The 26174-nt window shown below is 39.3% G+C and overlaps 1 protein-coding gene across 5 annotated transcripts in view; it reads left to right on the top strand.

Moving 5' to 3' along the window:
• Nucleotides 1–26174, top strand: part of gria1a (glutamate receptor, ionotropic, AMPA 1a) — a 213106-nt gene that overhangs the window by 137853 nt on the left and 49079 nt on the right. Inside the window, exons 12-14 of one of the 5 annotated variants that reach the window (XM_043703163.1) lie at nucleotides 6015–6133; nucleotides 11269–11348; nucleotides 13197–13292. The exons of the other annotated variants lie outside the window; for them this stretch is intronic. Coding sequence (XP_043559098.1) covers nucleotides 6015–6133; nucleotides 11269–11324 — 175 coding nt within the window. The 3' untranslated portion in view covers nucleotides 11325–11348; nucleotides 13197–13292. Of the gene's footprint in view, nucleotides 1–6014; nucleotides 6134–11268; nucleotides 11349–13196; nucleotides 13293–26174 lie in introns of those variants that run through there. 5 annotated transcript variants of the gene reach the window in all.

Here is a 26174-nt window from a genome sequence, read left to right on the forward strand (position 1 = left end):
ATGGGGAAGTCTATCACAAACTATTTTTATACTGGGTAACCTACTAAACTCTGTCATTCACCATTTTGTTTTCTGGTGAATACACAAATACCTATTAAGTATTTCTAACATTTTGCGGTATAGACATCCACCTGTATTCACTCTGGTGTAATGAGCAGGATACTAAAATTTATTACGCATTGATTAATTTACACTAAAGTATATTAATCACTAATATATTTACTGAGGAGTATATTAAAGCTTAATTTTCACTTTTTCTGCAAATAGCAAGCTAAAGTTGATCTTCACTTCTTGCATAAAAAAAGTACATTAATTTGAATGTTCAACAATGTTATATGCGAAGGGATATGTTATATATTTTAGATAAATGTTTTATGAATTCAGGATTAATTATCTGTCACATTTCCATGTACATTGGTGTATACAGCTGGGTCACTTGTGAATGCAACATGTGATTAAAAATAAGTGTATGGTAAACCTACTTGAATTGATACTCCCTAAGAACTATAAAGGAAATTGAAGGGAATTTGAAGGAAATTCACTAGAACATGAGACCATTAAAGGTCAACCTGTGGGGTTTGTGCTATCTGCTTGGAGGATTCAACTTAGTGTTATACCAATGTTTAATGTTTATGAATCTACTGCTTTTTGTACCAATGTATGGAAGCTTAGGTTTCACTGTTACATGCTGAGGAGTATATTACAACAAATTGTTGATTGTTATGTACTGAGGACTATACTAAAGCAGACTATTGACTGCTTTGTGATTAGTGTACCAAACAGATTATTGCTTATTATATACCATGGCATATACTGAAGTATTTTATCCACTGCTTTAAGTGCCAGGGAGCATACTGCGCATATCATTCATCCTTTTGCGTACCAATTAGTGGAACACATTCCATTCTTTATTATTTGCGTGAAATCAGTATACTGAATTCTATCATTGACAGTTTGATATATGAACGTATACCAAAGTCTTACGCACCAATAGCTATACCAAAGCTTAACATTCACTACTTCATGTACCAAGCAGTAAAGTAAGATCAATGTTTTACTGTACTGTACACTAAACAACGTACTAATGATTTTAATTCAATCCTTTATAAATTCAACAATATATTAACATTTATTATTCACTGTTGGTGTACATTTTTGTAGATGGAAGGTCATTCTGCATGTTCTATGCAGCAATGAACATACTAAAGCTGATTTTTCATTGTTATCAGACAAAAGAATATTCTAATACCTATTATTCTTTGCTTAATTAACCAAGGAATACACTAAATTCTATTGTTTGCTAGTCAATGTATTGAGAAGAATACTAACACTTTTTCTCAAATGAAATATTAACGCATTCTACTCAATGTTTGTGTACTGATTATTATTTACTGCTTTATGCACCATGAAATATAATAATGTTTATGTATTGTTTTATGTATCATGAAATATACAAAACTCCACTATTAATTTTAATGGACGACAGAATATACTAAAGTCTATGATTTACAGGTTTATGTACCATTGGATAAATCAAACTCTATTATTTTCTGTGTTTAATTTGTCATAAAATGCATTCAAACCTGTCATTTAATATTTATTTACTTAAGAATTTACTGAAGTACGCTATTCACTGTCTTATGTACTGAAATCTTTGATCTGCTGTTTGATGTACCATAGAATATCCCAAAATACATTATTTACTATTTATGACCATGGAATATGCCAAAATCAATTTGAATTATTGTATGTGGCACAGGATATATTAAAATCTATTATATATCATTATATGTACAATGGAATTTACTAAAACTTATACTTCATTGTTTTATGTACCATGAAATATATTAAATTCTGTTATTCACTGTTCTTTGTGCTATTGAATTACTGATGTCTATTATTCATTATTTACTGTACTGTATAATACTCCAAAATCTATTATTCACAATTTAGTGCACTGTAATATGTACTAAAATCCACTATTTTATGTACCATGGATGTATTAAAGTCAATTATTTACTGTTGAATAATGCAATAAATCCAGTAAATATTTAATTTCCTTGCTTTGTACTGAGAAATATATTAAAACTATAATTTATGGTTTTCTCTGTTGAGAAATATACTATCAACAACAACAACTTGCATTTATATAATGCCTTTAATGTGCTTGTATGCACAAGGTGCTTCAGAAGAGTGTTATTATACACAAGCTAACACATAAGGGATTTTAAGACAAGTGAGCATAAGCTCGGAAAAAAACAGAGGTTTGGGGAACATCGTAAAGATGAGGGGAGAGAGAGAGAGAGAGAGGTAAAGAGGCGGATAGAGTTAGGGCAAGAATTTCAGAGCTCGAAGTCTGGGCAGCTAAAGTTATGGCCACCTAGAGCACTGGATTACAGGGAATCCACCAGAGAGTAGAACTGTAGTAGTGCAACCAATTGTAGGGCTGCAAGAGACAAGAGAGTTAGTTAAGGCCATGAAAGTTAAAAATCACACAACACCAGGTTATAGTCCAACAGGTTTATTTGGAAGCACTAGCTTTCGGAACACTCCGAAAGCTAGTGCTTCCAAATAAACCTGTTGGACTATAACCTGGTGCTGTGTGATTTTTAACTTTGTGCACCTCAGTCCAACATTGGCAACTCCAAATCAAGGCCGTGAAAATAATTGAGGATGAGAATTTTAAACTGAGCATTGTCAGACCAGAAGCCCGTGTAGATCAGTAACCACAAAGCCTATTTAGTCACAGTGTATTTATTTATGGTTAAAGTAATGTACATCATTAAATCTGGTGATTACAAAGAAATGTACTTAAGAAGCTGGTTGCACGATGAGAAGTCTCCTCAAGTCTGTTGTTCTCTGTTTTGTATTACTAGTCATATAATAAAGTCCAACACATACTATTAGATATTGAGCGTTAGAAGATTCCCTGTGGTTGTTATTGTGCAATCTCTCAGTGCCCCAGGTCCAATTTTAAATATGAAGCTTTAACTTCCATTGATGAATATCAATACAAATTTTCTACAGCTTTGACAAACTTTTGCCTGACCTCCCACATACTATCCCTCATAGACTTGAGATCACCCAAGACATTGCTGCACATGTCCTAATTTGCATCAAGTATAGTGCACTCATCTCCCACTGTGCTCACTGACCTACACTGGCTTCTGAGTAATCATTGCCTCAGTGTCTTCATTGTCTTTATTTTTAAATTCCCTCCCCCCCACCCTGACTCCCCTACCATAGTCTCACACCAACCAGTCTCTGTGATCTTCTCCCGCCCCCAACTCTGTGGGATGACTGTGCTCCTTTAATTTTAGAATATTCCTGATGTTAATCATTCCACCACCTGCTCCTTTAATTGCCTTGGCTCTCAGCTCTGAAATCCCCTCTCTTATCTTCTTCATCTCTCTCTATCTCACTTTCTATCTTTAACACACTCCTTAAGAATGGTTTCTTTGACTAAGCCTTTAGTTATCTCTCCAATAATCTTTGCTGTGGCTCGATGTCAGATTTTGTTTGAAATTGCCCAGTAAAGAGTCTTGAGATAGTTTATTGTATCAGAGAGGCTAGATAAATCCAAGTTGTTGTTGTAGTATTGCATTTCATTTTAAACACATGCACCTTCATGATCAACCATCCACCCAGAAGAACATGCAGTTGTCCAGAAGATTGGTCTAACTTATTGCTGGAACTGTCAAATGCCCCTGTATTACTTGGCCACATTTATTTTGCACATTCACATTGCAGTATCAGTGTCCCACTGAGCTGACGCTCCACCTGAAGTACTTAATGTAGTGTGCTTATTTTTCCAATAAGCTGGTGTTCTCGTGTTTTATTTATTCTAAGGTAAAGCACTACCAGGGCTCAACCATGCAAATGTTTTGCAGAGCTGCATTATGTTGACAGTGTCTCAATGCAATCAGTTATAGTGGCGTGTTTTAAAGTGTCTGCAGCCCTTACCTTAATGCATGATTCACACAAAAACAAAAGCTTCCTTCAAGCACCAACCCTGGGTAAAAAGCTGGAGCAAAGGGAGCTACAATATTTGGCCGTTATCCCATTTCAAGCAGTCTAACAGCAAGATCTACACATGTAAATCGTTGACTGGTAATTAACTAAAGAATATTTTTCAGTCTATTACTCTCAGTTTTCTGTACTCAAGCCTGTTGTTCACTGTTAACATTGGATATTCTCACGACATGAGATGAGAGTATGAGAATTTAATCACCTCCAATTTGCTATTACTGATTCCTCCCGCCATCACCATCCTGGGCTTAGCTAACTGAACGAATCGTATAAAAGCTGTGGCCACAACACTAGTTCATAGCATTGGAATCTGCACCACCAACCCCTCAATAATGTCCACTGTTTCCTCCCACAGTCCAAAGATGTGCAGACCAGGTGAATTGGCCAAGCTAAATTGCCCATTTGCAAGGTTTGTGAAGGTGCATTAGTCAGAGGTAAATATGGGGTGGGGGGGGTGAGTCTGGGTAGATTGCTCTTCAGAGGGTCGGTGTGGACTTGTTGTAGGGTATCTAATCAAAAAAAAAATCTAATCTACATGGTACAAGTCAGGGGTCTGACACCATACTCTACACTTGCCTGGATGAGTCCAATTTCAACAACACTCAAGAATCTCAACACCTTCCAAGATAAAGCAGCCAATTTGATTGGCAATAAATTCACCATCTTAAACATTCAGCCCCCCCCTACCAAACATCAAACAGTGGCAGCTGTGCATACCATTTACAAGATGCATTTCCATAACTTATTAAGTTCCTTCAACAGCACCTTTCAAACTTGTGATCTCTACTACCTTCAAAGTTGAGGGCAGCAGACTGATAGCAACAACACCACCTGCAAATCCCCCTTCAATTCACACACTAGCTTGAATCCTGTTCCTTCATTGTTATTGGATCACTGTCTTAGATCTCATTTCCTAACAGCACTTTGGAGTGTATCAACATCCCTTGGACTCCATTCCTATAGGTGGCTCACCACCACCTTTTCAAGGGTAATTCAGGATGGACAATAGATGTTGGCTTTGCCAGTGATACCCATATTGCATGAATGAATATAAAAATCTATTTAACTGCTTTAAATGCTAAGGGATGTATAATACTTACCAATCTCTGTCCACTGAGGACTACTGGATCATTCACTGTTTTATATATTGCTGAATGGTTATGCACTAAGTGTGTCGTTCACTGGTTTAATGAACAAAATGTATATTAAAGTTTATCAGTCATTTGTATTGAACAAGGAATTGACAGAAATGTATTTTTCTATTTCATATATTAGCTAATAAACTAAAACAAAACTAATGTTTTCTGTGCAGCAAAACATACTAAACAGCATCATTCACTCCTCTATGTACCAGAAATGTACTACACTCTTATCATTTACTATCATCGGCATGGAGGATTATGCTTAAAGTTGATCTTCAATCTTTTCTATATTAGGAAGTATTCTTCAGGCCATTATTCTCTAATGTCATGACAAATTTTGTAATATTCAATGTTTATGTGCTGAATAGTGTGCGACAGCCTATCAGTAAATGATTATCAACTGTGGGATATAATGAAAGGCATTCATTACTTTTCATTGTATCAAAGCATAAACTGCAGATTCATCATCTTATTAATAAAAACTTACTGACATGCATCCTTCATCATTTTAAGTACAAAACGTATCTAAGCCTATCATTAACATTTTCTTTGTACAGAGAAATATACTAAAGTCAGTCATTCAGTGTATTACAAATTGAGTGATGTATTCAAGCCAGTTATTCTTATGTAACAGCATTGATAACGCTTTCAAATAACTATGTTGGCTGAGAAACACTTTGGAATGTCCTGGTACCATGATAGGCACCATATAAATGCATTTTTTAAAATTGTTCACTGTTTCAAGCACTAAAGTATTTAATAAATTCTGATCCATTGTTTTATGTACTGTTCAATACACTAATGCCCACCATTCACTGTTTCATATACTTTGCTCAAATTTAGCTTGCTGGACACAGCTACCATCAGGACCCTTTCTCAATCAGACGACACTGGATTGTGCTGGAATCCATTGGGCTTCCCTGGAATGCACTGGTCTGCACATGGATTCACTGGACTACACTGTAAGACTCAGCTACTGTGAATTTGCTCTTTCATTGTTCAAAATTTTAAGATAACTTTATCTTGCATATAGTCTGTGTCCTGCCAGAAGTGTGCTAGTTCCAAACAATGTGGATCCTGATTAGGGATTCACTCTCCTGGGTTGAAGTTCATTTCTGTGTCACCTCTGGACCTTATGGTAACTTCCAACCTCGTTACTATCTTTTTTTATCAGTAACCCGTGCATTTATATGTACTTCCTTGGCCTGCATTCCCACAGAAATACCTCCAGTGGTGGACGCTTTAGTATTCAACCCTTAGACCATAAGTAAATAATGGGTCTGCTCCACCATTCAATTACACCATGGCTTTACATCTGCTTCCCTGTTTAACCTCCATCTCTTCCCCACCCGCTCCCCCCATAGTCTTTGATCTGTATGTAGATCCGAAATCTGTTTAGTTCTCCTTGTGCAGATTCAATGATCCAGCCTTGACCCCTTGTCTGGACAGAGAATTCCAAACAACAGTCAGGGAGAAGCATTGAGGGTGCATCTACACCAAGTGTCCACTACCGCCTTCTCAAGGGCACTCAGTGATGAGCAACAAATTTTAGCCTTGCTAGTAATGCTCATGTAATTTTTGTTTTAAATGAAACTCCTCGAGTCTGGGAGACTCTGTAATTAGGAAAGCACAAATTCTACCATGAAAGGAATCTATTCTGTCCAAACCCTTAAGTGTTTCACTCAGATCATCTGTTATCCTTATAAATGCCGTCAATGCACAATCTTTCCCTCTTACCTCAGGAATCAACCTAATTAATCTTCTCCAACTGCCTATAAGTATTACCCTTCCTGAAGTAAGGAGACGAACACAGTACACAGTACTCTGTGTACATAGCTTTTTGTCTTGTGGATGTCTCAGAACCTAGGCATCAGTTCACTAACACTCTATATCTCCACTCCATTTATATCACCACAGACTCTTTGACTTTAACTCTGGATTTTTTCCTTATTCCCTCCTCTTCATTTCTTGTTTGCTACGAGCACATGTGGATCCAAATCATAGAATCCCAACAGTGTGGAAGCAGGCCATTCAGCCCATCAAATCCACATCATCCTGTCTGAAGAGCATCAAACCCAGACCCAACCCCTACTCATAACCCTGCATTTCCCATGGCTAATCCACCTTGCCTGCACATCCCTGAACACTATGGGGCAATCTAGGGTGGCCAGTCCACCTAACCTGCTCATCTTTGGACAGTGGGAGGAAACTGGAGCACCAGCAGGAAACACACATGAACAAGAGGGAGAATGTGCAAACTCCACACAAATAATCGCCTGAGAAATCAACCCAGATGCCTCGTGCTGTGAGGCAGTTGTGCTAACCACTAAGCCACTATGCCATCCCATATCATGCTATGTAACTACACCCAGGTAATTTCAGTGCCCACCAATTCAAAACAAAATGCCAGAGATGTTGGAAATCTGAAATGAAATCCAAAAGTGCTGGAAGTCCTCATCAGGTCCCACCACATTCCTATCTAGCTTTATATCATGAGCAAACCTAAATACATTATTCTCAGTCTCAAATCTAAGTCATTAATATTGATTTATAAATAGCTGAGGCACCAACACTGATCCTTATGACATTCCATTAGTTACAAGCTTGCCTACTTGAAAATGCTCCCTACTCTTTTTTCCTGTCTAATAACCAATTGTCTGTCAATGCTAATTTATCACATCCAACTCCATGAGCCCTTCTCTTATATATTCATCTTTTATGTGGAATCTTATCAAACCTCATCTGGAATGTAAGAATACTGCATCTATTGATGCCCCTTCATCTACCCTACGAACTACATCATCAAACTTTTGAGAGCTTTGTTGAACACAGTTTCCATTTTGTGAAGAAAATATTGACTTTGACTGATCATACTATGATTTTCTACGTGCCTAATGAAGACTCTTTTCTTACATTGGTTGACACTTTCCTGTTTTCTCTCTCCCTCATTTCTTGAATAGCAATGTTATTTTTGCAAACTTTATATCCACTGAGACCATTCTAGAATCCAGGGAATTTTTGGTGCCTTCTGCTCCATAGGTGCCTTCTGCTGGACCTGTTGAGTATTTCTTACATTTTCTGTCCATTTGTGTTTTAGCTGCCTCTCCAATTTCAATTCTATCATTCTAGATCCAAGCCCATTGTTCTAGTTTCCCATTTTTGTCTTTTCTCTTTACCTCTAAAAAAGCCCACTTCTCTCCTTTGAATATTTCACCCTTTTCTATCCCTTTCTCAAAGAGCAAAGTACAGCACAGGAACAGGCCCTTCAACCCACCAAGCCTGTTCCTAAACTAAAAATGTTTTGCCTCTACGTGGTCCATATTCCTCTATTCTCTGTCTATTTGCGTATTTGTCAAGATGCCTCTTAAACGTTGTTAATATATCTGCATCCATCACCTCTTTGGGTAGTGCATTTCAGGCACTTGCCACCCTCTGTGTAAAAAACTTGCCTGTCACTTCTCCTTTAAACTTTTCCCCTTTTATCTTAAACCTATGTTCCCTAATAACTGACAGTTATACCCTGGGAAAAAGACTCCAAGTATTTATTCTATCCATGCTTCTCATTATTTTGCAAACCTCTATCAGGTCACCCTGCAGCCTCTGACATCCAAGTGGAAACACACCAAGTTTGTATAGTGTCTCTTCATAGCTAATACCCTCCAAACCGGGCAACTTCCTGATAAAATGTTTCTGTACCTTGTCCAAAGCCTCCGCATCCTTCTGGTAGTGTGATGACTAGGACTATATGCAATATTGCAAATGTGGCCTTACTAAAGTTCTACACAGCTACAACATGACTTGCCAGTTTTTATGCTCTATGCCCCAAACTTTACCACCTTCTTGACCACCTTGTCCATTTGTGTTGCCAGTTCCAGGAACTATGTACCTATACACCTAAGTCCTTCCGTATGTTAATGTTTCTAAGGGTTCTGCCATTTACTGTATACTTCCCTCCTGCATAAGACTTTCCAAAATGTATCGTCTCACATTTGTTTAGAGTAAATTCCATCTGCCATTCATCTACACAATGTGCAGCCAATCTATATCCTGCTGTATCCTCCAGCAATACTCTTTATTATCCACAGCTCCCCCAATCTTTGTGCCTTTTGCAGACTTACTAATCAAACCACCTAAATGTCACAGTCAACCGGGATCCCAGCACTGATTACCCGCGCAACATTATTGAATACAGATCTCCAGTCAAAAAAATGCCATTCTACTGACTTATGACTAAGCCAATTTTGTATCCATCTCACCAGCTGACCACAGTTCCCATGTGACTTCACCTTCTACATTAACCTGCCATGGGGATCTTGTCAAAGACCTCGCTTAAATCCATGTAGACAGCATACATTGTTAATCTTTATTAATCACCTTTGTCACTTCCTCAAAAAATGCAATCAAGTTTGTGAGAAATGACCTTCCCCACACAAAACCTATCATGACTACATCCATATTTTTCCAAAAGAGAGCAAATTCTGGCCGTAAGAGTCTTCTCCAATAATTTTCCATCTGCACCATCTGTTTCTCAACCTGACTGCAGTCTTTAACTTGGCATAAACACCATGGTCCTCCAACACCTCTTCAGTGTTGTGCAGCTAGATGGGACTGTACTTGTTGGTTTATTTCTTCACTCATTCATGTATTGCCTGTGATGTTTTCTCTGCCCATTTCCACATCATTATCTCTGAAATCCCCCAAGGCAGCCTGCCCCTGATTCCCTCCTACTTGTCATATATGTAAGGTCACCTGCAAACAAATCTGCTTCCGCTTTACACAGGTGACACCTGGTTCTCACCTTCACCATTATATCTCACAATTTCTCCACTGTCTCTCATCTGCCAGTCTGCTTGTCTGGCATCCAATACTTAATGAGCAAAGCTTTCCTTTAAACGCAAGAACAGAAGATATAGGAGGAGCTGTAGGCCTTTTGACCCAACGAGTCTGCCTCACCATTCAAGGAGGTCACAGCTGATCTGATAATCCTCAGCTCCATTTTCCTGCCTTTTCCCCATGACCCTCAATTCCCGTACTCATTAAAAATCTACCTATTTCAGCTTTGCACATGTTCAATGAGCCAGCCCTCTGCTGAAAGATATTCCACTGGTTCAACACACCCTGAGAGATTAAATTCCTCCTCCTTACCTATGTCCTAACAGTGAACTCTTATTTTAAGATTATTCCTTCTGGTCCTCGACTCTGCCACAAGGGGAACAGCATCTTGCATCTACCCTGTCAAATCTTCTAAGAGTTTTGTGTGTTTCCATAAAGTCTTCTCGAAAGGCACAACCTACTCAACAGCTTTTCATAAGAAAATGCCTCCAGACCTGGGATCAACTTAATGAATCTTTTCTGATGCTTCCAATGCCAGTATCCTATTGGATTGACGGAAACCATTATCTTTAATCCCCAGCACTAACTCCACACACTTTTCTGCTACACTCATCCTAATCCATATGCAGTCATTTTAAAGGATATACCAAACCTTATCATTCACTGGCTTATGCCATGTTCATTACCTTCCTGTGGTTTCCTATATGAACTCTAGATGAATGCATTTCCTTCCCATTTCAAAGACCAGTTATTCACCTCATAACATCATCCATCTGTGCACAGCCTGCTGTTTAAACCCCCATCCTTGTTTTTGTCACATCCAGACTTAATTATTCCAATGTGCTCCTAACCAGCCTTCCGATTCCACAAACTGTAATCTTGAACTCATCCAAATCATTAACTGCACATATTTCATGCTCACAGCAAACTCCATTCACCCAACACCCTGTGATCACTAACCCTCATCACTAACCTTCATTAACTTCATTTATTGACTCTATTCTTAAACTCTCATCCTTGTTAAGAAATCCTCACCACTGTATTCAAAAGAATGCACTGAAGCCTGTCATTCACTGTTTGTTGCCCAGTGGAGATATTAACAACCAGTGATTAACATGTATACTAAACATCATTGTCATTGTTTTATTTATTGGGACATATGCTAAAGTCTATGATTCAATATTTTACGTGTTGCAGAAGATATTATATTTATTGTTTGATAAATTGGGCATGTATACTGAAGCTTATCATCCCTACATTACAGTGAGACTCCAATTCCAGAGGACTTCATTGGCTGTAAAGAGCGTTGGAACTTCCTGAGGTCATGAAAGGCGCCATATAAATGCAAGTCTTTTTTTAAGTCATTGAATAACTTCTCAACCAAGGAGAGTACTGAGTCAAAATTGCTGGAAATACCCATCAGGTCAGACAGCATCTGCAGATAGAGGAAAAGGAGCTAATGTTTCAGCTCAATAAATGTTCCTCAGAACTGAAAGAAGTGAGAGACTTTATCCATTGTAAGACAAGTGCATAGGCAATGTATGGTGAAGGGAGTTATTAGATAAGGAGGAATGCTGAAACGCGGGAGGGATTAAATGAGAAATGGGGCAATGATCAAGTCAGGGGGACAAATTAAGGATAGAGTGCATATCCCAAGTGCCAAAATAACACCTGCGCATATGCAGATGTGGCCCCTGATGTCAGCTAGCTGCAACATGCATTGATGCTGACGTGGCCACCTTTTCCCTCCCCTACCACAGCTACCACCTCATTGCCTGCCCTCCCCAGCAGCTGTGCAACCTAGGGATGGTCCCATCCCAGACTCTGAGGGCCATGCCTGTGGGCAGGGCTGCTGTTAACACTGTGTGCTTACTCCTCCCCACCACCACCCTGAGGATTTCGGCCCCCAGCTCCTGGATTCCTCTTTGCTTTATTCAGATTTGTGGCAGCATCCATTTTTGAAATTGGCTGCTCCTTCCTTTCCAAGTGACATCAGGTCCTTCACATGTACTGTACGCACACTCTTTGCGCCATCTAGAGGTGACATTTTCATCAGATCCAGTCAATTAGCAAGTAAATGCTAGGTCCAGAAGAGGTGCAAAGAAAGGTACAGCGAAATAATTTCCAGCCCCGGTTGTATGATTATGATCTAAGGTGGTTGAATTTGATGTTGAGTCCTGAAAGGTATAAAATCCTGAATCGAAAGCTGAGGTGCTGTTCCTTGAGTTTACACTGAGCTTCACTGAAAGAATGTAGGAGACTGAAGACCAAGAGATCATTGGAAGTAGGACATAGAATTAAAGTGGTAAGCAACTGGAAATTGAAGCTCCATCAAGGAGCAGAGGCAGTAAGCAAAACAAAAATTCGCTCTGAGTTAGGACTCCATAATGTAGAAATGGCCACATTAGGGGCAGCTCTTGCGTTTTCTAAAATGAATGATGTACAAATAAATCACGGGCCCTGGATAGCAAGAAGGGAGGAGGTGAAAGAGTAGATGACACATCTTTTAATAATGCCTGGGAAGCTGCCATGGCAAGGGACATGGTTTGGGGTATTAGAGGAATGGACCAGGGTGTCACTGATGGAATGGGATAGAATATGAGAAGAAGGGATGGGTGGTATTCCTTGGAAACAGGGAAGGTTGTAAGGTCAGAGAAATATGTTGGGCACTATTAATCATAGTGACGGTAGTGGGGCAGATAAGATTACTAAGGTAATGAAAATAGGCATTTAAGAGGTGCCAGTATGAATGATGGTATTATCAGAACTGATGTGTCAGGGCTGAAGCAACTGGAAGAATGAAGTAGACACCTCACAGGAAATGTAATCAAGATATTGTGGAAGCCTGAAATGGAAAAAGAAAATGGCTGAAATACTTAACATGCCAGTCAGCGTTACTTAGAGTGAGAAACAGATAATAAGAACATTTCAAGCTGATCACCTTCATCACTGGCCATACCATAGAATCATAGAATGATGTAGCACAGGAAGAGACCAGTAAAACCATTATTCATCTGCTGGCCTTTTGCTCAAATCTTCTGGTCTGTGTTGTTTCACCAGAAGTGTCTCGAAATTTTCTTTTCTAATTTGCTATGAAATCTGCTTCCACCACCTTTTAGGCACTTTGCATCATGATAACACACTGTGTAAAAAATGGTTCTTCATTATTGTCTCCTTTTCCTTCTGGTGTAGACTGTCCGATGGCACAATGTATAGTCCCTGCCTCTGAGCCAGAAGGTCTGCACTCAAGTCCACCCATCCACTCTCCCCAAATAGAAGACCACAGAAGATATGATCATGAATCGGACAAAATAAGCTGTTTCTTAGCCCTTGCAGTATGCCAATGGCAAGCATCAAGTTTAGGGGAGTTTTCTAATCAACAGAAACATGTAGTATAAGTTTTCGAGCCTTCCAATGTTAACATTCTCCAAACATATCTTCTTTTTATAAGTTGCACTCCGTGAAAAGTCTCCTTCTTGCTTTGAGAGCACTACCAGAAGAACTATATTTCTTTTAGCAATCGCTTTACATCTGTGGCCTCTGCCACTGTCAATAGTGTCTCTTCATTTGCTCTATCAAAACCATTCATAATTTTGAACACTTCTGTCAGATCTCCATAAAACCTCTTCTGCTTCAAGGAGAACCACCCCAACGTGTCTAGTCTTTTCATGAAGATGAATTCCCTCATCCTGGAAACCAATCTAATAAACACCATTTAGTCGCATAGTGGTCATGTCATTGGATAAATAGCTCAGAGAGCCAGGCTATTGCCATATGCATACAGGTTCAAATCCTGCCATGATAGCTGCTAAATATACAATTAGTTAATGACCAGTTAAGTTCAATTAATTACTAAAATCCGTAATTGAAAGCTAGGCTCTAGAATGGATATCATCTATCATCGATATTCAGAAAAATCCATCTGGTTCACAAATGACGTTCAGGGAAGAAAATAATCCATTCTTACCTGGTCTGGTTAACACAGGACTCTAAATCCACAACAGTGAGGTTGATTCATTACTGCTTTCGGACTTGGCAAGTCAGTCAGTCCAAGGGCAATTAGGATTGGGCATCAAAGGCTGGTCCTGCGGATGATGTCCTCATCCTGTGAAAAAATGAAAATAAATCACTTCCTGCTCATACAGAAATTGTATATTGCTGGAAAAAGACACATGTCACCAAAGGTTTTCATTTTGAATTAATCAGGACAAATACAAGAGTGTCAACTTTGAAATGAACACAACAATTTGTACTAAACTAAAAAAAAACAGTAAACTGCATTTACTGCAAATCAGAAACAAAGCCAGAAATTCATGTAAAAACTCAGCAGAATCTGTGGAGAGAAAGCAGAGTTAATGTTTTGGGTCCAGTGACCCTTCTTCAGAACTGATTTTAGCTTGGAAAACATTGGGACATCTGCTGAAGGTGGGGTTGGGTGAAGGGTAAGGAGTGAATGATCGGTGGAGATGGAGCCCAGGTTGAAAGTTAAAGTAGTTGGACAGACAAATGAATGGGTAAAGGTCAGCCTGGGAGAATCAATAATTGTGGTTAGCATCTCATTTTCCACTTGAGGACGCTGCAGCCTTCAGGACTCAATATCGAGTTCAATAATTTTAAGGCCTGACCACCTTCTCCCATGTCCTTACCTCAACCCCTATACACCAGGCTTTGACATCACATGGGCTGCCATCACAAACCATTGTCAGCTACTAATGGTTACTATTAGCAGCTATGCTGGAATTACTCAGCAGGTCTGGTGGAGAGAGAAACAGAGTTAACATGTGTAGATGGTACTTCTTTGGAACTGAAGTAACTGCAGATGCTCCAATGAGCTGGCTAAGGGCTGATTTTGCCAATCACCTCCCTGTCGCACTCATCCTGTGCATTGCTGACCCATGGACGGTGTCAGTGGGTCAGCTCTCACCATCCTCTCCACATCTCCTTTCAGGATATCCACTCACCCTGGTACAAAGCTCTTGCCACTAATAAGCTTATAGTGGAGGATTGCAACCTTGACATTAACCTGGCTGAGCAGCAATGACACCTCCCTCTGTATGAACTATTGCACCTGATTATACCTTTCACTGCCTTCCTCAGCTGGACTCTCAAGATGTATCACTAAGACACACCTTGGTCAATTCCTTTGTGCTCCTGGTTAACCCATCTTCTTTGAGCATCTCATCTAGTTGTATCTCTCATATCCCTCATTTAAACTCCTTGTTCAGTAACAGCCATATCACAATTGCACAGCACAGTATTGTTCACTTGTCCAGCACAAGTCATCACCCACTCTCATTGCTGACACTCAATTGAATGCGGCAATGCACATTATAACTGCACTACCCTCTCTCCACTCAGAATCCTTTCCTGGTTTCCCATCTCCGTACACATCATCCCCCACACATCTGTCTACTGATGAAGATTCATTAACTGATTCAAACTATCCATGCTGCTCCTCACTTGCCCACTCCAAGATGACCTGTTAAATCAACCTCGTGTCTGCTTGCAATCTCAGTGCCTCATCTGGAGCAACGTTCCTGGGAAAATCTAGCAACAGGCATGGCATTGGAAACAAGGAAGATCGCTGACAAGTTCCTTGGGACAGACCTAATCTGTCAAATGGTGTGTTCGAACAACCATGGTGAAATTAGCCCTTGCTGAACAGCTTCAAGAGAAGTCAGGGCCCTTCCACAGCCAGCAGTACAAACCCTTGATGTACTAGTGAGGAGACACAAATTCCTGAAGAGCGATCTCTCTACAGAATAAGTAGTGGACTAATCCTCTTAAACTCAGCAAATGAGGAGACAATCACTTGGCTTTGGGACTTTGCACTTGCTAAATATATCCACTGCCCAACCAAGTAGCACACCCAATTTCGTCACTGAGGTATCTTTATTGTTTTTCCCATGCAAGGGGCGATCCTTGTGGGACATCACATCCAACCTACAATTCTGAATAGCTACCCTTCATCCTCAAAGTCTGCTAAGAGGCACCTTATTCCAGAGCTACAAATTGCTCTCCCCTGCTTTGTGACGCATGGCAGATAAGTTTAAAACTGTCAAGCATGAAGTGATACATTATTGCAGGAGTGTAAGAAAAAGCAACATAAATGCAAATTTACAATTCTAAAGTGGGTGCAGGAACAAAGGAAGAAAAGATTACACAATTTGATTCTTCATGACTGCATTCAATGAGATATTGGACTGATTTCTTTATGCCTCAAGGTTAAAAATCACACAACACCAGATTGTAGTCCAACAGGTTTATTTGGAACCACTAGTTTTCGGAGCACTGCTCCTTCATCAGGTGGTTGTGGAGTATAAGACTTTGCTAAAAATTCTGTGTCTTACAATTTTATACTCCACAGCTATCTGATGAAGGAGCAGCACAAAGAAAGCTAGTGCTTCCAAATAAACCTGTTGGACTATAACCTGGTGTTGTGTAATTTTTAACTTTGTACACCCCAATCCAACACCGGCATCTCCAAATTATCTTTATGTCTCAACTTTAATTCTCTGTTTGCTGCCCATATCCCTTGATTTCTGGGTCTATCAGAAGTCCTTTGTTTATCAGAAATCTATCTAACTCAGCTTGATTAAATTTAAAGATTCACCCTCCACTACCTTCTAAGGAACACAATTCCATGCTCTAATGACCATCTAAGAGACAAATAAAATCTCATCTCGTATCTTAAAAGGTAGACCACTTATTTTTAAAAAGTGTCTCCTGGTTCTAATCTTGCCAACAAGAGGAAATACGTCCTGGGTGTCTACCCTATCCATCTGTCAAGATTTTACATGTTTTGATAAGTTGGCTCCTTTTCTTCTAACCTTTAATGGATATAAGCCCAATTTGTTCAACCTTTAGACCTTTCATATGCACAATACATTGAAGGTGGCAGGGTAGCTTGAGAAAGTAGTTTTAAAAAGGTGGATGAGATTCTTGGCTTTATTAATAGCGGCACAGAGAATAAAAGCAATGAGTAGTTAAGTTGAATCTTTATGACACACTACTTTGACCTCAACCGGAGTATTGTGACTAATCCTGGGCATTGCACTTTAGAAAGGATGTGAAGACTTCAAAAGGACACAGAAAGAATTGTGTGAGAATGAGGATTTTGATTATGTGGATAGATTGAAGAAACTGGAGTCGTTTTTCCCTGAGAAGTTTAGGAGGAAATTTAATAGTGTTAAAAATCAAGGTTTTCAAAATCAAGAGGGGTCTGGACAAAGTATAGAAGAAGCAAGTGTTTCCATTAGAGAAAGGGTCCAAAACCAAAGGAAATTGATTTAAGGCAATTGGGGAAAAAAAGCAATAGCAAGGAAGAACTTTTCTATACAGTGAGACTGGTGTTGGAAGCAAATTCAGTCCTGGCTTTGAAAGGGCACTTAAATATACAGTTGAAACTTTATTGCTGGAACAGCACAGGAGGTCAGGCAGCATCCAGGGAACAGGAGATTCGACGTTTCGGGCACAGGCCCTTCTTCATTCCTGAAGAAGGGCCTGTGCCCGAAACGTCGAATCTCCTGTTCCCTGGATGCTGCCTGACCTGCTGTGCTGTTCCAGCAATAAAGTTTCAACTTTGATCTCCAGCATCTGCAGACCTCACTTTCTCCACTTAAATATACATCAGAGCTAAATAATGTTCAGGGCAATGAGGGAAAAGATAGGAGTGCAGGACCAGCTACACTGCTCTCACAGAAAGCCTGTATGCACCTGATGGGCCAAATAGACTCCTATGTTGTAACCATTCTGCGGTTTTAGTATTCAGCACAGCAAACCAGTTTGAGAATGCCACCCTGTCCCATGTTTCCTGCATTGCTGGAAGCCAACCACTTACACTTCAGAACTGCAATTAGCTGCAAGGAGACCAATGCCTGGAACATGCAATTCAGCACCTCCCTGAAGTGACCCCAGTCACTCCTCAAGTAACGGACACCTGAGCTCAAGTTTAGGCTATTGAAAGCACGTCTTACACTGATGATACATCCTGGAGTTCTCACATGGCATGGGAAAAGCAAACAGCAGCCTCAGCTCTCAGCCTTTGTCTGATTAGAAGTTCCCTTGAAATCTAACTGTTAGCTCTAAGTATTTATATAAACTGACCCCTAGTTTAAAATGCTTTCTATCTCTTTCTGTACCAAGTTCCCAAGCTCAGCAAATTTCGTTGTTGCTATTTTTAATGCATTCTCCCATCTATGCATGTGTCCCATTTTACAGAAGGCTAACAACATAATTCTGTCCAGTTCTGCCAAAGAGTAAACTAAAGCTGATTATTCCGAATTACTTACCGAGTAATATACCAAAGGCAATCAGTCACTGATTTATATCTAGAAGAATATACTGAAGCTCATCATTCACTGTTTGTATACCTAAGCACATAGTAAGGTTCTGATTTAATATTCTAAGTACTAAAGAGAATATTGAACATCTCACACTCTGTTTTATATAGTGAGAGGTATACACAAGCTTATTATTATGATTGAATGCACTGTGAAATATAACCTTTCTGACTTTTAAGTATCAACAAATATGTTAAAGCCTATGATTCTATGTTCAATCCCCTGATAAGTAAAGAATGTAATTCATTGTTTACTGTACTAACATGTAAACTAAAATCTCTTCTAGGTATTCTGTATTCTACGTATTGAGGGATACACTAAACTCTCTCATTCAATGTTTTATGTATATTGGAGCATATTATGCAATTTCATTATGTATTGGATAACACTAATTCATTTTTATTATTCAATGTTTTCTACATCAAGAGGTACACTAGATCTAACAGTTACTGGTGTTTGGAATGAGATATACCTTACTGTCAATTTCAATGTTTTATGTTCTGCGACATACACTATGGTCTATCATTCACATTTTACTATTTTCCAGGAGGCATAATATAGTCTATAATTCACTGTTTTATATATTGTAGTTGTATTAAAGCTTATTATTCACTTGTTTATGGTTCAAGGAGTACACAGAATCTGAACATTCACAGTATTATATGGTAAGGATTTATAAACCAAATGGTGAATGGCTGTAAAGTACATTTGGATGTTCAGATAGACACAATATTGATGAAAGTCCTTCTATTTCTTATTCAGTATGTACAGAATTGTACATTAAAAGCCTTGTAATGAACAGAGGAACAACACTGAGTCTTCTATCCTATTCTGAAACTCAAGTGTTTGTTCTTATCTAAACTCTGTCTTTGGTTCTGCATCCCAAATTCCCAATCTCAGTATATCCCGTATATACAAAAAAAAAACAAATTATCAATCTTAATGTTGAAACATTCAAATGAACCCAGGCTTGTAACACAGTGGGAGGGATAAGCGTTCCAGGTTTCTATTAACCTCTGTATGAACTGCTTACAGCCATCACTCCTGAATGGCTTTGCTGTCATATTAAAGTTGTGTCTTTGTTCTAAGCAATTCCGCCAGAGGAAATAGTTTCTTAATATTAACTCTACTTATTCCTTCAATCATCTTAAACACTTAAATTCAATGTAATGCTTAGAGAGACATAAAACTGCTCAATGAAATTCAATGCAGAGAACTGTGAGCTCTCATATTTGGGAAGGGTAAAGAAGTCAGGGGAATGTATAGTAACAACAACTGAATACTGGGAAGCTGGTGTAGATTAGATTAGATTACATTACAGTATGGAAACAGGTCCACACCGACCCGCCGAAGCGCAACCCACCCATACCCCTACATTTACCCCTATATCTAACACTACGGGCAATTTAGCATGGCCAATTCACCTGACCTGCACATCTTTGGACTGTGGGTGGAAACCGGAGCACCCGGAGGAAACCCACGCAGACACGGGGAGAACGTGCAAACTCCACACAGTCAGTCGCCTGAGTCGGGAATTGAACCCGGGTCTCTGGCGCTGCGAGGCAGCAGTGCTAACCACTGTGCCACCGTGCCGCCCACCCACTGTGCCACCGTGCCGCCGTGTAGTAGAACAGCAGTAAGTATGTGTCCACAGGTGCCTGAGGTAGCAGGATAGATGGCAAAAAAGGCTTATATGGAATATTTATATTGACTAGGGAGATTATATTTGGCATTTATAAAACATTAAAGTCTGTTCACTGCATTAAAGGAATGCTGGAACCAGAGAAAATGGTGTCTCTTGTAGTTCACTCAGGGAGTTTTAAGTTGCCATTGGGAGTTGCATTTTAGAAGCATGTTGTAGTCTGGAACTATGGGTTGTGATGTTGGAGACTCCAACCTTTTTCCATCACATTGCTGGTCAGGGGTCTCTCCTACTCTTACTGTCTGCCGCTAGAAAGATTTGTAGGTTGAAACTCAACCTTGTTTGGCAGACTGTCCTTGGTCATCAATTGTGATTCAAACCTAAACGTCTAGCTCGGAGACTGGGGCACTGACCATGGAGTCACAAGACCTCATCAATAGACAAGGGGCCTACAATGATTTTGCCAGGATTGGAGATTTTGAGCTCTGAGGAAAAACTGGATAGGCCTAGAGTTCCCGACCAGAGGTATCCAAGTAACTAAGGAAGTTCAGTTATATGAGGAGATTACTGAAACTGGGATTATTATCTTTATAGAAAGAAAGTTAAAGGGAAACCTAATAGAGGAACTCAAACTACAGGGGTTCTGTTAAAGAAGTAGGGAGAAATGATCTCCTCTGAGACGTGGGCCATTAATCAGATGTAGCTGAATTAAAATAAGTAGCAAAAAACTAAAGGAAAATTAAATGTTTTCACATGCACAGTCTTTATAATCTGGGACGCACTAGCTGAAAGGGTGATCGAACTAGATTCCTTAAGAATATTTTCGGGGCAATTGCAAGTGCATTTGCAATTTATGGGGCTGTTGGAAAAGACCAGGGATGGTCAAGAGACAGCATAAGCATGACAGGCCGAGTGGCCTCAATCCATTCTGTGAGAATATGATTCCCACCTGAGGAATGAATTTTTCCTTGAAGACTATTATTTGAACTTTACTTGCATCTCTTTTTCATATTTTTAAACTATTTACAGTTTTAATTTTTTTGCTCCAATCCTAAATGGTTCGAAATCTTTTCTGAAGCCTTATTTATCCTTTCCACTGAGGCACTGGTCCCAGTCTGGTTCAGGGGGATCCCATCCCAATGGTACAGTTCCTTCTTGTCCCAAAACTGGGGCCAGTGTCTCATCAACTAGACCCCCTCATTCTCACACCATTCCTTCAGCTACACAAGCACCTTATTAATGGGGTTGTCCCTATATCAATTAGCTAACGACTGATTCCGTAATACACTGAAGATCATTATCCTTGAGATCCTGATTCATAATTTTTTCCCTAATTCATAATTCCTTCTTACTCAGACCTCTTTTTTCCTCCTCCCAATGTCATTGTTCCAAACATGGACTGTGACAACTGGATCTTCCCAAGTTCCTTTCCTGTATCCTCTACAATGACTCTTGGTGAGAAATGTACCCTTTAGGATTTATTTGTGATTCCTGAGCATGCTATTCCTCCCCCTAATTTGTAAATACCTTATGATTATTGCCATTCAATTATACTCAGTCTTCTGGAGAGCTTCCCACTCTGATGTGCTTCAGTCAGCAGCCTGACCGTGTATCTTGCAGTCTTCCTCTTTATCCTCACAATTTTGAATTACGTGTTTGACTGTACCTCCTGTTGCAGCCCTAACTCCCTTCTTTCCATTATCCAATTGTGACAATCAGACTCTCCCCTTCCTGTATCGGTACTTTCTTTCTGATGAGTGACTATACTCTGGATCAAGAATTCCTCACCTTCTTTTAGGTGTCAGAGTATCTACAATTCACACTCCAGCTCCAGAATTTGGAACAGAGTGACTCAGGGCAGAGATATTTCCTGCCGATGTGTCTATCTAGAACAGGCTTGCATTTAAAGTGCTTCCAGATACTGTAATTACTCTCTATCTTGTCATGCCTAATCTACACTGAATGATATGCTTTCGTGCACAACTCAAAATTAGAATCCATTTGCTCAGTGTAACTCGGACTCAAGTGTTTCTGTTATGTCAAGAAATAAGTTACTGATAGCTATTGTCTGAGTTATACTTAGCAAATGGATTCTAACTTTGAGTTGTGCATTAAAATATATCATTCAGTGTCTCATGGCAAAGTAGTGTATCAAAAGTTAATGCCCAGTACTTTCTAAACTTAGTGGATTATTCAAGCATTTTGCTTGGTCTGCTTTATAAACAGAGTGGTATATGAATTACAATATTTACTATGTTACTTCAAAACAATATACTAAACCTATGGACCTATAACTGTTTTATACACCAAGGATATGCTTTGCTTATTATCCTCTGCGTTATAACCAAGGGATATACTGAAGCCAAACATTATCTGTTTTATCTACTGAGAAGCAAACTGAATGTTATCAGGTTTCATGAACCAAGCGCTATGCTATAGACTGTCATTCATTGTTTTATTATTAAAGGGATACTCCAAAATTATTAGAGGGATACTCTAAAATCTGACCTACTCTAAAATCTGATATACAAGTCATATAGAGAGGCCGATGGTTTACTATTTTATGCTGGTGGATCGTTCACTGTTTTACGCACTGAATGGTATACCGAAACCTATGGTTCATTTTGCATATATGAGTTTATTAGAATTTAACTGTTGATTTTTCTACCAAAGAATATATTAGTACTGATAAAGAGATGGTGCATATACAGAAGGTTATACTAAAGCCTAATGTTCACTGCTTAAGTACAGTAGAACATGCTAATGTCTCTTACTCAGAGGTTAACTTTTCAAAACATTATCAATTTACTGGTATACAGAAGGTTTTCAGTCAGTGTTATATACCTTGGATTATGCTAATGCCTGTTATTTACTGTATTATGTATGCAGATGTGTATTAAAGATAATCACTCACTGCTCTATACACTGATAATTTGACAAAAGATCATGGATGCTATCTTGAGTTGTGTGGTGCTAGCATTCATCAGAAAGGTGTGATTCAGTGACAGTCTGCCAAACTGATTGGTGAAAAACCACAACTGCAAATTTGGTCGACGTACATTGAGGCAACATCTTCATTGTTTACTCCTGAAACAGGATGAACCTACTGACAGGGATCATCAACAAATTGCAGCAGAGGTGCTTATGGCTTACCATTGCTAAGACTGGGTTTGTAGAAGCTCTGTGTTGATTTGCTAGAGTTAATTCAAGATATTTGCTGCTCACAATAAAGGAGAAAAAAAAAGATGCCTTTCATAGGAATGGGGAGGTTTGGTGTGCAGGAATGGTGATGGAGAGGAACATAGGGGTTTCACAGTCGCACTATGTTTCATTCTGAATGACTGCCCATTACACCTGCTCTCATTCTATTTCTCAGGGTGTGGCTTGGAGACTATGTTAACCCTTCAATGGAAATAGGGGTATTTCTCCTCACTTCGACCGATGTCTCACCAGTGGCTCTAGGGCAATGTGACTGAATCAGTGAGCACTCTCTCTCAAATAAAAACAGAAAGCGCTGGAAAAGCTCAGCAATTCTGACATCCTTTGATAAGTGGGAAACAGGGTTAATGCTTAACATGTCACTTCATCAGTGCAGTTTTACTGAAGAGCCCTCTCTCAGACGGTTTGCAACACCTCCCTACAACTTTGGTCTTTCACATTGATTATTTAGCAGTGTTCTCTCCATGAATGGAGCTTCCATTTCATATGGATCCTGTCTTTGAAAAGGGAGGCCTGCCTGATCATGTGTTTTTGATTTCCGCAACACTGTTGGGCCCAATACTGCGTACAGCATTGCAGAGACAAGTTCAGCTTAGGATGGGCTCAAGGTTGCATTATAATCATGGCAATGAGAAGAGGGCAGCAAGTCTAGCTGCTCACATTCCCTATTGGAATCATCATGGGCATGTCACAAATTGGGAACTGATCACTGGAAAGCAAATTCTAGCTCAATAATTTAATGCTTCATGTACCGGTAGCTAACCAAAAAAATGCATTCATTATTTTAAGAGCACAGGTTTATTTAAAATTCTCTGCTTCACATAATGAAGACATATTAAAGCCTTTCATTTGTATTTTTGCACACCAGCAAAGAGTGTAATTTTACAACTCAATGTTTTGTCAGCTGAACGCTATACATTATTCATGGAGGATAATATCACCTGGTATTCACTACATTATCTGTTGAAGATGGGACTAGACCCTGCTATTCATTGCTTTATCAACAGAGTTTATGTTAAAGCTTATCATTCACTATCATATGTACTGAGTTGTATGCCAAAACCAAGTGTCCCTGTTTTACATACCTGAAGCATATTGAAGTTCAACAATTTTATAAACCAAAGGTATGCTGATGTCTATTATTCTGATGTTTTATGTACCAAGGTGTACAATGGAACCTGTTATTAACTGTGTTGTAAACTATGTGGTATACTAAAGCTTGTTGCTCATTCTTTCATAGACAGACAAATGGGCTGAGGTCTGACATTCACTAAATATTGCACAATAGATGATATTAGATCCAATAAGTAGAAGTTTGATTGAAGAGCCATATCGTGAAACCTATTATTCATTTTTTTACAAGGATAGGTCCTTCACTGCTTTACAAGCTGAATGGGATAGTCTAGCTTGTGATTCAGTGTTTCAAATACAGTTTGACTATAATGCGCTACGACTCATTGATTTTTCTAGTGAAGAATATATTAAAGCTATAATTTATGGTTTGTATACAGAGGGGTATATTAAAACTCAGCTTTATGTAAAAAAATGCCTATCATTCACAGAGTTATGTACGTACTAAAATAATTATTCAAATGTTATTTACTGAGTTTGAAACAAAACTTCCTCAATCAATGCGCATTGTGGTTTATACTAAAATCATTGCTTACTGTATTATGTGCATAGGTGTATACTGAAGCATATCACTCACTATTTAATACAGTAAGGAGTTTACTAAAGACCATGGCTGTAAAATTGAGTTGTGTTGTGCCATTTGTAGTGGGCGCCAGATATGTCTGAATCAGAGTTATTATCACATTGATTAGCCAAGCTGGCAATGGAAATCACGATACCAATTTTGATCAATTTGTATGCAAGAATCACCTTTGTTAATACTTCCTGAAATAACAAGCCTTCTTAAATAAGATGAGCCCTGCACTCGGGCATCTAAGCAGCTTGCTGTGCATTGTGTTTCTGACTTCCTGTTGCTGAAGCTGGGTTTGTGGAAAATGTGGTGCACAATTGGAGTTAATTTGAGATATTTGCTGATCACAGCAAAGGAAACAACAAAATGCCTTTCATTAGAAAGGGCTGAATTGGTGCGAGGGAAGAGAGATGAGAAGGAAAGCAGGAGCTCCATCGTCACACAATGTTTCACTCTGAGCACTGACGACCTATTACAGCTGCTCTTCTTCCTTCCTCAGGTTGTGGCCCCACTCCCCCCTCCCCACCCCCAACCTTCCCACTGGAAATAAAGGTTTCTTCTTCACTTTTACTTCTACCACCAGTGACTCCAGAGAAGTGTGACAAAATCAGGGAGCCACCACTCTCTGAAATGAAAGCAGAAAGTGCTGTAAAAACTCAACAGGTCTGAGTGCATCTTTAGGGAGAGAAACAGAGTTAAACGTTTCATGACCCCTTGTCAGAGCACTCTTTCTGAGGCTTCAGGATGTTTTGGTTTCCCACGGGGATTATTTCTCCCAGCCAATGAAGTTTCACTTTGAAGGAAACCTTCCTTTAAAGCAGGTAGGCTGGCTGGAACACCTGCTTTTCCTACAATGTTGTCAGGACGCCTGTTGTGTACAGCAACCATCAGCAGTGCTGCAGAGATGTGTAACTTGTGATGCACTCAGGGCTGCATGACTGTCCTGACAATGAGGTGGGAGGAGTGCCAAGCTCAGAATTGGTGTGGGCTCATCACAAGTTGTGGACTAATCACCGGAAACAGAGTTTTACCAATTTCTAGACCAATCATTCAATGTTCCATGTACCAAACAGTAAAACAAAGTCATTTAGTCACTATTTTAGGTACACAGGTGTATACAAAAAGACATATTATTCTGTTACACGTAGTATATACGTTCATTCATGTGTTTATACATCATAACATTGCTATTCCATGTTTATCAGAAGAATGCTGTAATATAGTATATCATTCACAATTTTATGAACTGCCTGGTTTTAGTTGAA

The sequence above is a fragment of the Chiloscyllium plagiosum genome, chromosome 14, assembly GCF_004010195.1.
Source record: "Chiloscyllium plagiosum isolate BGI_BamShark_2017 chromosome 14, ASM401019v2, whole genome shotgun sequence".
In the NCBI taxonomy this organism is placed as follows: domain Eukaryota; kingdom Metazoa; phylum Chordata; class Chondrichthyes; order Orectolobiformes; family Hemiscylliidae; genus Chiloscyllium; species Chiloscyllium plagiosum.